Raw genomic sequence first — 15,242 nt, 5'->3', positions numbered from 1 at the left:
TACTATATTTATGCACAGCAGTTTGCAGTATAGTGTTTTTTCCATTTGTCTGTAATCTTAATCTAATAAGACATTCACAAGCTGCCTGGAAAATGGATTTTTTTTCCCCTATGGGAATTTCCACAGAAGAAATCGCCATCTGATAATTGCCTATTGTAAAGAATGATATTCATCACGGGGAAAGAAAACACTACAAAAAAACCTACTTCTACCATCTTTTCTTACTGTTTTTCTGGCTTTGCCAATTTGGAAAACAGCATCAAGCTGTGAAAAGTTCCCCCCTTTTTAATATCTCCCATTACAAATGAAGTGTTACTTAGACTTAAAAAAGACAGTGTTGGTAGCTGAAGATAGAATTGTCCTTGGAAAACAGCATTTTTCAGTTCCTTTTTAAAACTAAAGCCTTCATTTTTCCAGTTTCAAACTAAACACATGAGCCAAGGGGAAGAAAAATACCCAAAACTCCACGCCCCTGTCAAAACAAGCAAAAATTGCTTAAAGAATTTCACACAAATTCTGATTAAAACTTTTAAAAAAATCAGCCCCAAACCTCTTTGAAGTTAATTTTCAAGAATAAAGTAATTTCAAGTGACAATGAGAAGTTTTTTACAAAATATTTTCTTTATCAAGCCTATCTAATTAAAAAATTGAGAGGGATCTGAGCACTTAATCCAAATAGTGAAAAAACAAAATTCATGTGGATCTTTAATTTTACTATATATATATATAAACATGCAGACACATGGTCAGATGGCTTTTAAATCCCTGTCTACCTAATTAATTTAACCATTGTATGAGTAGCATATTAAAATGAAAGTTGGAAGATTATTTGAAACTAAAACAGCTACTTCAATAAAAAGAGCAATATTCTCACTGGATGGATACCATATCTCTTCTCATTTCATTCAATTTAATGTATTCCTATATGAGCAGTAAGATAAAATGACTAATAGAAATGAAAAGGAGGACTGCCAAAAGTCAGATTGCGTCACTGGAAGTTTCTTAGCAAAATGACAACATCCAGTTCTAGATAATTAAATCTTATTTTGTAGGAATGTCACTGAATGATGTTAATTTGCCTTTAGGTAGTGCTCTTTTGGTTGAACACAGTAACAAAAATTTATTTGGGCACTCTTTGTCTTAGAAATGGTTCAGCATTGTTTAATGAAAATGAACCTCTCTAGCTAGGAGAGAACGTCGTAGGCTTACAGAGGGAAGCCACTAATGCAGCTATTCCAGGGATCAAACGAATTTTCACCACCATTGAAACCTGGGATTTTTTTTGAATCTCAACTTTAAAGAGCTTTTACACAGAGGGACAGAGGTGAAGTCCCCTGTTGTTACAGACAACCTGAAGCTTAGCTTCCTCATCATTTAGTAATCTTTGTCTCAAAATAAGTTAGGTTGTCCTTTATTTTGAAAGGGTCTTTCCTCACCTCCCTCGTGTGTTTATAGATAGCATCTGTTTTCCAGTATTTGTTTTCATAAACAAAACGATTCAAATTATTTTAGAATCCACAGATTCACTTTTCCATCTCTTTCTCGTCCTACCATACCACTGGATTGTGTCCCAGTCTAAGGCCATACCTTGAGCACAGGTGGTCAGTCTTGACACACAAGTTATTTTGTTTTGAGACACTGCAATTACCCTTGTCATGGATGGATGCCTGCAGGAAGTTTGCTATTAGGAATGCCTTGTTTCTTCATACCCTCAGTGAAAGTTACAGTTTGGGAGCAAGACTGGGGTTTACTTCCCTGATGTGGACAGCAGTGGCTCTTGGTTCCTCTGGTAATTCAGCTTTTGGTGTATTAAGGAAGTGAAATATTCCTTCGAATCAGAGCCTTTTCTTGCTGTAATTTTCCATAGTTTCCTCTTTAACATGCTAGAAATTGTTTATTTGTGCTGCATGTTGCATCAGGCAGAATGTTTCAGTGTCCTTTTAAAGGAGCTTTCCATTCTAAAAATGCTATTTTGGTTCATCCTAATGTTTTTGTGTTTTTTTTCTCCCTGAAGTGCTCGACTTTTTGGAATAGCTGGAGGAGACCTGAATTTATTATCTTCAGGAATAGCTTAAGTGATGTTTATGATATTAATAATTCAATATGCTATCTTTGTACTTGTAATTTTTGTTATGAAAGTACAGTTTTCACAATTTGACTCTGTAGCCTCTTGTCGCCTGCAGATGCTGTGGCCTGAATTCATCACAGCACTCAAGTGCAGTCTTAAGTAAAGCGTGTGAGTGTATTCATTATATTTATTTAGAGAGTCCTTTGGAGGATGCCTCTAATGTCCGTAAAACCAGTTTCACTGCCCCTAAGGACAGCAAACCCTCAAACATGACCCCGGAGTATATGTGCCCCAGCACTCTTGTAGTGTTAGCATGTGGCAAGGTGTTTCTCGGTGGGCTCTTCGCAGGTGGTGTACAACATGCTTGTGAGGTTCTTATGTGGCTGGGCTGCCAATGCACTTTTGGAGCCACAGCGGTCCCAGCAGCTTCTGAGCCTACATTTTTAAGAACTGTGCACACAAATTTGACTCCAGTACTGATTTCAGCTGTGGGGGCTGATTCTTTAAAAGTAGACTTCAGAGGTTTACATGTAGACACGATACCCAGGGAGTGGAGGGTGATGTGGGCTTTAAGAAGTTCTTTAACTTTTCGTATTTGGTAACGATGAAAAAGGTGGGTCATTTTTATTATCTCTATGGTAACTGTTCTGACACCACTAAGACTCACACTGATTTTCATTAGGAATTTGGCACTTCCCTCTCTTAGGTGCTGTTGAAAATGTCATATACTGGTTTTGCTGTTATTATGTGTGCTGCAATTATGAGTGCTGTAAATTATCCTGGCCACAGCAGAGCACAGGTCCTCCTATGAAACTCTGAGGGCTGGCCTAGGGTATGGCCAAGCCCAGCTCAGGGTGGGATGTGGTGCCTGGCAAGTAGAGACCTGGCTTCTTAGCGTGTGCCAGGGTGGTAGCAGGCAACAGCATCAGGGCCCTTGGAGAGGAAGCTTCTGGAGACAGGTCATATAAATGATGTGTGGCAGAGAGGTAAAACTGCTGTGCTGTGACTGAGCAGAACCATGTCATTAGAGATGGAAACCTGGTGAGGAAGTTTGCTTGGGATCATTCTCCAGTGCTGGCTTATAAATGTTAGAGACTGCCATGCACTGGTAGTATCCCTGTCCTGCAAGCGGTAGTAGCGGTCTGCCTCTTCCTTGGCAGCCCACAGTTGCCACTTTTAAGCTGTGTATCACAAGGACTGTGGTCCATAAGAGTAACTACCTGCTTGCCAGTGTCTGTGGTGTGGCCGTGTCCCAAACTGTGTTCATCAGACGCATGCTTAGGTTGTCTTCTGCTGCATAAACAGAGGTTATTATGAATGCTAAAAAAAATCCACACGGTGTATATATACAATTAATTCTTTTTAGTGGTTTGGTAATACCCCATCAGATTTATTACTTTTCCAGTCAAATACACAGCTTGCTTCATGGCTGATCGCCTTTTCTTACTGTTTTTTGGCATGGGATTCCTTTTACTTAGAATTCATGTGATTCATGGGCTACAGGTTTTTCTGTTGAGTACAATATGTCTTCAAAGGCAGTTGTGACTGCCACCAGGCTTGTGACTTAATCTATGTAAAAACCACAAGAATCAATGATTTGGAAGAAATGCGTACCTGCTGTTTGTGTAGGACAGCCATCTGTCTGGCAGATTCCCATGTGGAAGTCAGATATGTCTGAGAAGAGTCAGACAACCTTCTGACATGAATTTCTCCAGCAGCTGTAGTTGCTTATTCTGCTTTTTTTATTTTCTCACCAGGTGCTGTTGAGATTGGGTTTTGGATCTGCATTCAGCAGCTTTTGAATTCTAGTTGCAGAACTGTGTACAATGAAGGGTCATTCTGATCAAATCACCCTTTCTCTTTCCGGGCCCAGATTTTGGGGGGTCCTAATTACACTTTAGAAAGCACTCCTGAATTTGGGCACCTCAGTTCAGTCACAGAAAGTGATAAATACCCAACTGCTTTAGTCAGTTCTGGAAAATGCTTTTAGAATTGCTGAAAAACGCTGAGACAAATTGCCTTTTAATATCAAGTGGCATCTACTGTTTGAGGCTCATTCCACATATATTCATGATCCTCCACATAAATGGTTTCCAAGATGTAGGAAAAGATAGTGGAAGTGTTAAAGTGGTACTTTCTAAAGCAACTCCTTTTATCTGCTTGAAATTTAATATCTTTGTAAAGATACTGAGTATTGACAAGTCATCCATTCCGAGCCTGTGGTGGAATACAAATACCTTTGGCGCTCTGCTCTGAATCTGTGTGTGCGCACAGCTGGTTGCCTGCTGAGATCTTCTCATTCACAAATTTTCCTCAGTTTCTGTGTGAGACATTTTCTTGAGCAATAAAGAACAAATATTTCAAAACTTTGTGCATGCAAGTTTTGGGGCACTTGTATTAATTCAAAAGCCTACAAAGTCATGCAGGAAGGCATGTGGCCAGGAATGGCTGGTTTGCTTTGCTGTCTTCCCTAGTGCCTACATTATAAAAAGTGGTTGACTCTCAGGAGGCTTAGCACAATTACCATTTCAGAGTTAACTCTGAAGAGATCTTGAAAGACATCTGGGTGAAACTAGAAAAGATGTCTTCTGCAGCTCTAGTGTATGCTCTTTTGTGCATGGTACAGAGCATGCTGCACTGGACTTTTCTTCTGGAGCAACAGCCATGATAATCCAAAGAAACACAGCCTTCTGTAGATGAATGGTATCTCCTGCAGCTAAAGGTTAAGGTGGCATCCAGTGATTTATCCTTCCTAATGGATTAGTTGGATTGCTGTGATAGGGACATAATTTACTACTTTTTGTACATCAGAGATTATGTTCTCAAAATGGTGTTCAGGGATTTACGATATTGAACAGGGTGAATTACATGTCAAATTATCAACCGTCCTGTGGCATTTACTCAGCGCTGACAGGAACTAGGCATTTAGCAAGATGAGGCTTCTGTAACACAGTCTTTCAGTAGGATTGCTTTATTTCAAGGCTGTTGTTAATCAATTGTTTCTGGAGAAAATCTGTAAAATAGACTGTTAATTGCATTGACTGTTGTGCTGTGGCCAGCCAGATGTAAGTGGTGCATGTTTGTAGCTATCATCCTCCCTGTAGATTATTGTTAAGGTATTTCCTCCCAGATGGAAAATGTCTCATCTGCTGATCCACCAAGCTGCTGCACTTTGGAGGCAGGTGACACCCTGATGTAAAGACCCCCTGGGTTAGGAGTGCCTGCCAGTATGTGAATTGTACATTTGAGAGGAGCAAGTGACCTCTTCAGGCTTCATTATTCCCACAGATCTGGACACATTCACAGAACTAAGGAGGTTTCTAGGCATACGCACTTTTTCAAAGTATGATCCTGTCTGGAGACATTTCATGAAAGATTTCCTTCCTACGGTTCCTGCCTTCCTTATCTGACAGTTTTTGATTGGTTAATATAGTTTATGATTTTTTCTTGGTCATTTTTTTGCTGTGTGCTGTATGACCTTAAATCAGTGTGCTTCAAATGGTGCTTTGTTGTTTATATCTAAGACTGCTGGATGCTTCTATATGGCCTGCTGTCTTGCCTCTGGAGGAGGCAAAAGATGTCTGTTTGCACAGAGTGCCCTGGCTAATCGTTTGATTGCCTCCTTTTGAGCCTCTGATCCCACTGACGCAGACCTGAAGCTGCCTTTACTGCATCCACAGAGGAGGAGGAGGAGGAGGAGGATGAGGCATAGCTGGGAAGCACATCCTTGTTTGTACCTGTATTGTCAAACAGGAGTTGCTGCTGCTGTGAGCAACCCGGTTTTGATTTAAGTGACTACCATGGATGCCTAGAGTGGATTAATTTAGTGAGTCTGTATACCTAAACACTGAGAAGGTTCTGACATAACCCATGAAAACAAAAGGGGACATGCATCGACTTACAGCCTGTTTACACCTCTTGCTTCCTTGCTCAGTGCTGTAACTCTCGGCAACATGGGAGATGGCAGCTGCTTACTGTGTTGTTTGTGCACATGATCAGCCAGGCAAACAGAAAATGAGGACACGCGATGAATTTGGCAATAGTATTTCAGGACAGAGTGGCTGCCCTCTTCAAACAGTCAAACCCTCTGGCATATTCTCTTGACTTAGAAATCGAAAATGCAGATCAGAATCTTTCCTAGTCTGCCCCTTGTGTTTTTCAGCAAGAAAAAAGAAAAGTCATTACTTCAATACAGATATGCTATCCTTACATTCAAGCTCCCAGAAGGCCCCTGACTATGTGACAAGAATTACTGTCGTGGATATTGCATAACAGTTTATGCATAATGTTTAATGCATTCTCAGTTTTATGAAATATGGATAATATTGGAGACATTTTGAACAGTAGTTTAGATTTACACTTTTTTTTTAAGGTGGAAACGAGGAACGTTTCTAGTGCTCTTCAGTGACACTGGAAGAGTTGAGATGGTTACCATTAAAAATGAATAAAATCCATAGAAGTGGAAAAGAGAAAAATATATTGCACAGATGAATTATGGGCAAGTCATCAATGTTTAAAGCATTCCTGAAAGTTAGAAATGCCGTGCCTTTATTTGAATACCATAGCTGTCTCAGCACGCTTCCTCACTGCTCTGTCCAGGCTGTGGCGCTCTTTGGTGCGGAAGGTTAGAACTCAACTGACAGGTCACAATTTTGAAGAATGTTTCTTCTTGTTTAAGATTGATTATTAAAATGAAAGCATTCAGAAGGAAAAAAAAAAAAAAAGATTTGGTGCATATGCAACTTCTGTTAAGAGTCAACTTACATTGTATGCATTTGTTTTATGACATACAGGACAGCTTTCCAGCTCGGTTTGGAGGAATACATTTCGTCAATCAGCCGTGGTACATCCATGCCCTCTACACAGTTATACGGCCCTTTCTAAAGGAGAAGACACGAAAAAGGGTATTCTTCTGTTTCATTGTCTATTATCTGGCAGTTGTAGTCAGCAGTTGTATCACGCTCTAATAAAGTAGATATACACAATATATCATCTTGCTAGTGGTGGAAAGCATTTGAATACATCTGCATTGTATCTTTAACTTTTTTAGAAACTTATACAGCATTATCCTTTAAGGACACAGTCAAGCAGTGCACTTAAATGTATTTTAAAAATGTAAACATATGCTTTCTTCTGGGGTTGTATAAAAAAATACTGCCCGCATTACCGTTCATATTAAGATTCTATTTAATTCAATTCTATTCAATTTCTGTTAAAATTATTTCTCTCTTTCTTTAAGAACAGAGGTAGTGAGTATTAAGTCCTTTCCTAGTGTGACTTCCTTGACATTAGCATGAACTAAAGTACACATCTGGTATATAGTAGTTTGCAAATACTGATTTGGATGAAAGCCAATGAAAGGAAATTTGTGTGCATGCATCTGTGCATAAGCATGAGCAGTCTCTGAGACGTTGCTGAATTTGCAGCATTTGCATCAGTGCAATTAAATTAGAGGTTGGTGGTGATAGCCCAGAAGATGGTGTTATTTGTATAATGGGAGATTTGTCATCCAGGAAAACACAATCAGCATCACATACAAAGCCACTATGAAGAATGTGAGATTTTTTTTTTTTATGGGTTCAGCTCTCTGAGCAGCTCTGTATTTTCTCTCCTCAAACACAGTCTAGAAGGCCGCAATGATCCTTGTGTTTAGCTGTTTTTTACTGACAGATTATTCTTGAGAGGCCTCTGGTATTCACAGATTTTTGAACTATAGATCATACAGCCTTTTATGTAATATCTGTTATAAATATGCAAACGAAAACCCTTTTTGCAGGATTCAGTTGCACTCTGTTGACTACAGCTTCAACAAAGAACATTATAGTGCCAGGTATGTTTGAGGCCTTTTTAAGTCAAGTGCTGCATATGCATAACCAGGTAGTAAAGTACAGCTCATGGGCGTGTTACACCATGAAAAATAAGTGACAAGGCAGTTGAACATGGATGATTATCAGTTAACATCTAAATTTTTATTTAGACACCCAAATCAGTGGCATATATTTTCAGAAATGCTGACTTTTTACAAACATTTTTTGTCACTATTGAATGCCTATAAGAAGTAGTTTGGTTAAGTATTGATTTAGAGTCCAAATCTTAGTGTCAGAATGTTATGCCCAGCACATAAAATTTAAAATCAGCTTTAAGATAGTCCATTAGAGGGAGAATGAATGATTATGAAAAAATCCAAACCCAACCCCCAAAAAATTCTCTTCTGAATTTTATCAGGCTCATTATTTATCTGTTGTTTATCCTGAATTATTTTGTATTTTTTTAATGTGCCTGGTAGGTTTGCGACTGATGGCTATATTCAGATAAATATAGTACTAGGCATGTATAAAAAAATTTGCTAAGAGCTAAATCATTCAGTTGGAAAGGCACCATAAAACAAATTACGCTGGCCATTAGTATTTGTTCTTTCACAGAAGGATAAATTCCTTTCTGAGATGAAAGAACATTACTGTGTTTGCATGGTCATATTAAGCTGCCTGTCTCCACAGCTGACTGGAAGATGGGCTGAAATAAGCAATACAAGACAAGCGTATATATGGGCTTTTTCTCTTTCTGCCTTTTGAATTTAGCTCTTGATAAAATCATGCTAGGGGTATAGCTGTCCAGAGGAGTCCCTGCAAGGTTAAGTGGAATGTGAATTGATAGTGCTCGATGTGTGTCTGTAGTCGCATCCCCGCCTGCCCTGTGGGGAATGAAAGCCAGCATACAGTTGTTAGGAGGCAACATCCTACCTTGCCTTCTTGGCTGCTTCTGTGCTAGTCAATTAAAAAGTGTTGGGTGTTGCCATTCCTGCTGTTTAACTATATGGACACTTTTCTGGCAGGGCACTGGCCGGTGCCAGCTAGTACTTTCCTAGGCATTGCCCAGGAACAGTTTGGGGATGGCATGGACCAGTGAGCAGTATGGGTGAGGTGAGCTGAAAGGAGTTTAACCATATGGATGTGAACTGTGCCATGGCACTTGCTCCTAGTCCCAAAGGGTGGATCCTGGCCCATCTTACTTGCTAGTCTAGAAATAGGTGCTGTGAGCTGTCTGTGTAGCCGTACCCAAGAGCAGATGTTTCCTCCCAGTGGAAAGTCTGCAGATCCCTAGTGTCTGTTGGGAGAAGGCTGTCCGAATCCAGAGGTGCTCTGTTTCTAGTGCTCATTGGTCACACATACCAGATCTCTGTGGAGAGACAATAAGGTTAAACACAAACATAAATACAAGTATTCATATACATAGATGTCATATTATTACACATATTTATATATAAATTTAAAGCATTTATGAAAATCAGCCTGCCAAAACATTGATGTAAAATACAAAATAGTCCATCAACTGCTCCCTCATTGTTGTCACGGAAATTATTTCACTGTTTTTACTTACTTTATCTATTGTCAAGTATGGATGGTAGTTACTGGTACCACCATATTAAGAAAGAAAATCTTTCCAGTGGAGTTTTCAGTACACTGCACTATTTATCTTATTGATAGAGCTCATGGCTGGATGCAGGAAGTCTGTATGTATTCCTTAATGTATATGGTGAATGTTAATTTTATTATTTATGTTCTTAATTTGTTCCCTTAATTTAATCCACAGGGTTAGGGAGAGCAAATCACAAGAGACAGGCAGTCTGTATCTACTCTTCCATCCATGTAGTTACCAGGTATCAGTTCTTACCCTCTGTAGGTCCCTTGTACTGCAAATATTTTAGGTCATTTATGCTTTAATCACTTTGTAGGTTTATGAACATAGTATGTCCATGCTTAAGGCAGAGGCAATATGTTGCCTCAGTGGCCATCTCTGTTAGCTCAACACAGCCAGGAGATTGAAAATGTACTATATCCTCTAATAAAGATGATGTAATTTGGGCTTTGACAATTTCTGTGATACCGCTTTGTTTTTACCTGCATGTGTACGTACAGATATTCCTGCATGGTAATAACCTCAACAGCCTGCATCAGCTAATACACCCTGAGATCCTGCCTTCAGAGTTTGGAGGGATGTTGCCCCCCTATGACATGGGGACATGGGCAAGAACACTGCTCGACCATGAATATGATGATGACAGTGAATGCAATGCGGACTCCTACAACACTCCTGCAAAGGATATAGAAAAGGACCTCTCTCCTAAATCCATGAAAAGGTGGGTTAAAAGTACTGTGGTCTTCTGGTATTGTCATAAGGTTAACATTTGCCTCCCTCCTTTTTATGAAGCTGCAGGTTTATGATATATAAGGGACATTCTTTTTTTTCCTTTCTTAAGATCACTGTTGATTATAGACCATAATGTTGATTATTACCCATGTGAGTTGTGAGCTCAGTGCAGCTAATTATTTCAGTGGTGCCATACAGGCAGTGTCTACAGTACTGTGTTTGGAATAAGCTAATATCCCACCCCAGCCTACAGCGAGAGACAGCAGTAACTGGAATGAGCCTCACTGCAGAGGGTAAACTGGGGACAATTATCCAGCTGGGTGGTGATAGCTCTTAGCTTCCTTGATCTCATAGCCCAGTGCCTGGTATCCACCATCCTGTAGGTGCCAGGACATTTACAGCATCTGAACTGTCAGTCACAGTGACTGCACACAACACAAGAAAATGTAATGAGGAGAGAACCGGGGCAAAAATCAGTGCCAAAGCATCTTGGCGTTCTGATATTCTTTTTGAGAAGATACAGTATAATTGCTTACTGCATTTTATCATTCGAAATAAAGTATAGGAAGAGGTTAGTTACCTCTCCAGTAGCTATGGAAGCAGTGAGGTGATTCACTTGGGAGGGGTAAACCTGGTCCGACCTTGCCAGGGCAGTAGAGGAGAAAGGGGAAAGATGACAGCAGGATGACAGAAAAGGTTGAGCAGGACAGCAAAAGTCAGAGTGCAGCTCATAAGTGGTAGGCCTAGGAATGACTCAGAAAAGAACAGACAGGACGGAAAACAATATGTGAAGTCATTAAAATAAGTCAGAGTATGCTAAACTGAGAATTCAATTTCAGGAGATGGCATTTGATGCAAAAGGGAGAGAGAGTCTGGAAGCAGATGAAACAGGATAAAGTATTTTCAGATTCCTCGTCGAGGAAGGTGGTTTTGGCTGGAAAATGTTGCATAGCTTGGGGAGGACAGTGAAGTCTAAAAGGGAGATATTTTTCGGGAAATAGAGAGGAGACAAGAGGAGATTGCCATAGGAATAAAAAAAGAAAAAAAGCAGTGAAGTTTAAGGATTTTGTATTGAAAAAACCCATCAGTTCATTGAAAGGGAAAAGTGAGGGACTGGATGGGAATGAAGTAGGATAAGGAGAAGTTAAAAAGGGTCCTGAAACCATATGACAAAGATGCAATTAACACAAGTATTTGAGAAAATGGGACAATAAAGAGCCAAGGGAAGGGCAAAAGTGAGCAATATATTTATATATGGTTTGCACCATATATACAAGAATTATGAGTCAATAGAGAAGCTGTCTTGGAGAGAAGAGTGGAATTTAGGAGCTGAAATGTCGAAGTCTTACTGTTGCAAAATGAAGTAATGAGAGTAAATAGCTTCATCCAAGCATGCAACAAAAAACCATGAGAAGGTCTGTGACAAGACCCTTTGGAGCAGACTTTTCCAGACTATCCCGGGCAAGCGCATTATTAAATGGAAAAGCAGTGGATTGACCAGATTAGTCATTCTTTCTTGAATTTTTATTCTCATTTAACTTGTGCTTGAAAAATCCTTCATGCAGAGGTACACTTCAGTGTAAGATTCAAATTGACATTCTTTCAATCTCAGTTACCCGACACAGTAGGAGAAATACTGCAGAAAATAAGCATGTTGAAATTTGTATCTACATAATATTGAGCTGAAACTTCCTGACCTTCTCAAATTCTTTTTCAGTTAGTGTGTCTGCAGCACCTGCTGGAATCCTCCTTCCCTGCTGTTGGGTATAAAAAGTACTAAGTAGACTTACTGTGCTAGTACCAAATAGAAGAGAATGGTGATAAGATGGACACAGTGTCTCAGGACTTCCATGTATTAAGTGCACAGACTGTTAAAACAGAAATAGAAAAGTTAAGGTAAAACAGATAAACTCTATTCCATTAAAAATCAAATTTAACTTGAATTTGGAACCTAATCGATTGTTTCGCTCAGTTTCAAACCACACTCAGTGTGGTATGTTAGTACAGAAGAAATTACTTAACATATAAAAAACCATGAAAGTAAGTCAATGAAATGTACTGAACTTTTTAGAACAAATTTCACGTGCCTAGCAGACCTCCAGCAATTATCTTGTCTAATTTGGCTTGCCATTTTAAAATTAGTTGTTCTGAAAGAATATCCTTCTTAAACCAAAATTCTGCTGAGAATTTATTTCTTACTCATTTTTTGCCCCTGTATGAATCACTGACATTCTTCTAGATCTCCTTGAACCTTTAGTGAATTGGGTGACCTCTACTTGAAAGGAAGGCTGTTTGTGAGAAGGGTAGAGGAGGTAAGGAGGAATTAATCCCACCTGTAGCACAAACTTCTGGGGAGAACACGTTCACATCACATGGCACCATTGCAGCTGTCTCAGCATGTTTGGCCTGCGGCTGTGTCCCCCCGTGGCTCTCATGGCTGAGACACCCAGCTGGAGACCTGCATCCTCTTCTCACCTAACCCTGCAGGGCAGATGTCTGTGTTAATCAAATCTGCACTGTGTGGCTTTGGTTCCTCACCTCTGCAGTGGGACTTTGTAGCACAACTTTGTCCTACTGTGTTTTGTGAGAATGTATTCAGTAATGTCTGTTAAGTTATCTGGCAGATGTAGATGTAAGGTGCTATAGACTTACACAACCGTTTTTCCTTTTACATACCTTCGTTCCAGAATTGCTGCTGAAATAAATGAAACATGACATTAAATGTTGATTTAAAACTGAATGAAAAATATTTCTCCTTCTTCTTCAAGGCATTTAGCTCCTGACCTTACAATCCATAGATCAGGGTCTGTGTAGTTCCATTTTCACATCTGCCTTGGCGTTGGGGAGTTTGGAGCCCTTGGCCAAATTTATGGTCAAAACCGTCTTATGGGGAATTTGAGGGCAGGTTTGCAGCCTTTCCGGCTCCCCTTCAGTTCCCCAGATGAGAACTGGAAAGCTTGGTTGCTCAGACATTGGCAGCTGAGGAAGAGGCTCAGTCTCCTATTAGTACTTACATTTGGTTGGGAATCCTTTGAAATTAATATGCTTCCACAGCATTTTTTATCTTGATGAACTGGAATTTTCAGGAGTAACAGCTTTTCACCAGTAAATTTTCAATCAGCTTTGCATTGACACGGTACCTTGTGAAGATTTTAAAGGAGCATTTTTAATTCAGTGGTTTAGTTTTCTGCCTGAGGAACTGACCAGCTTTCTAGATGACGGTTATTGTACAGTATTGTAAGTTTTAATTAAAAATTTGAATTATGTTTATCACAAGAGAGAGCATGAGATTTTTAAAGCTAATTTTCTTGATTTTAGCATTAGTAAGAGAATGTGGTAAGTAATACTAAAAAATATCCTTGTGTTTAAAGTTTTCACCTATGCTTTAATTCAGATATTTTTTCTTCTGTTTTTGAAGGTTTTCTTTAGATTTTTTGAGAAAGACCACGTTGTCTCCTGCTATCAGCCTCATTCATTTTTTTCAGTAGAGGATGCCAGTTTATAGGAGTGGGGGATTGGCTATGTATGTTTGTCTTGGGAATGTCAAAATTTGTAAAGCTTTTTCTCTGTGCTGTAGCCCCCCAAATAGGCAAATCTGTAGCCATGCTGCAGTCTCAGTGTGCTTTCACTGGTCAGAAATAGATACTTACATTGTAGAGTTGTCACATGCTCTAGCCATTTCAAATCTTTACAGAAAAGAAGAGAAAGGCATTTCTAGCGTGAGGTTCTTCTCACTAAAGGAAACGTCTAACAAGGGTTGCTTTTACCGAACCCTGTAAGACTTCAAATTTTGTTTTTAATGCAGCATTTTGATTTTTCTGGGGGTTGGGGTTTCCTCTTTTTCCCTCACATGTGGCTGTTGCAGGGTATCAGTACCAGTGTTATGCATTTATGCTGAATCAGAGAACCTGGAAAAATTTTACAGTCATCATTGAATTTACCCTTACCATCCTTCTCTGCTCTGTTTAGTTGAGCTGCTAAGTGAGTTTGACAGATGTGTCCACTGCTCCAGAAATCCTGCTGGCCACGGCAGGATTCCCCAGGGTTGGCTTAGGATCTCATACTGTTGCATCTAAGTGCTATTTAGAAAAGAAGCATCTTGTGCTTCCAGCTAACACATGCTACTAATTGCAGTGTGCCATTAGCCACCTGGATGGCTGAGTTGTATCGTCTTTATCACCCTGGTGCCATGTAACCCTCTAGCAGAGAAAGTCATTAAGTCAGTACAAAAGGCAGCTTAGTTCTCATGCCCTCTGTTGTGTGCGGAGGATGCACCCTGTTTTACTGTTTCACCAAAGAAAAGAGAATCCACTATATCCGCAAACCAGCACTGAGTCCTTTAAACCCATGTAATCACTCTGTGAGGGTATTTTCTGACCATTTGCAATGATCAGATGCTTGGGTAATGCTGTACCATTATTTTTAAGCCCTGGCAGAAATGTCAAATACACGGAAGAAAGCTGAGGTTTACCGTCATTTGTCTTGATCTAGAAATGTCAAATAAACATGTTATCCCCCTGCAGGTCTCAGTCAGTTGTGGATCCTGGGGTGCTGAAACACATGGATAAGAACGAGGAAGATAACATGCAGCCTTTGCTTTCACTTGACTAACAGTTCCTGAGCATCGGACATGAACTGAGGTGGAAGGCATTGCCTCTCAGCAACAAGCAAACCATTGGGAAAGAGTGTACTGGCTGGAATCCTATTTACTCATGTTAATGTAGCATAATGGCAGCAGGCATCAAGTTTTACTGTTCTGCCTGAATTCTGGCTGCCCTTCGGTGAAAAAGAAGAGGAGGAAAAAGGAAAATAATAATAAAAAAATAATAAAGAGGAATCAATAATTTATTCTGTAAGTGCCAACTTGTTTGTAAATACAATATAATCCTCTGATTTGACTTTGTAAGTTATGGTAAACAAATGCTATGGAAATGAGCGACTATTAAATATGTCAGTGAAGTGCACCATAAAAAAGAGAAAAAAAAGTGTGCATGCACGCACACATACACACACACACACACAAAAT

The 15,242-nt window shown here is 39.6% G+C and overlaps 1 protein-coding gene across 1 annotated transcript in view; it reads left to right on the top strand.

Annotated features, from left to right (window-relative positions):
* CLVS2 (clavesin 2) overlaps positions 1-15,027 on the top strand; it is a 51,514-nt gene extending 36,487 nt beyond the window's left edge. The window contains exons 3-5 of the mRNA XM_040599332.1: positions 6,862-6,972; positions 9,985-10,205; positions 14,740-15,027. Coding sequence (XP_040455266.1) covers positions 6,862-6,972; positions 9,985-10,205; positions 14,740-14,827 — 420 coding nt within the window. The 3' untranslated portion in view covers positions 14,828-15,027. The remainder of the gene's footprint in view (positions 1-6,861; positions 6,973-9,984; positions 10,206-14,739) is intronic.
* The last annotated feature ends 215 nt before the right edge of the window (positions 15,028-15,242 follow it).

Source organism: Falco naumanni, chromosome 6 (genome assembly GCF_017639655.2).
Source record: "Falco naumanni isolate bFalNau1 chromosome 6, bFalNau1.pat, whole genome shotgun sequence".
NCBI classification, from domain to species: Eukaryota; Metazoa; Chordata; class Aves; order Falconiformes; family Falconidae; genus Falco; species Falco naumanni.
Note: the sequence above shows the minus strand (reverse complement) of the source record. Positions and strands in the feature narration are given on the sequence as shown.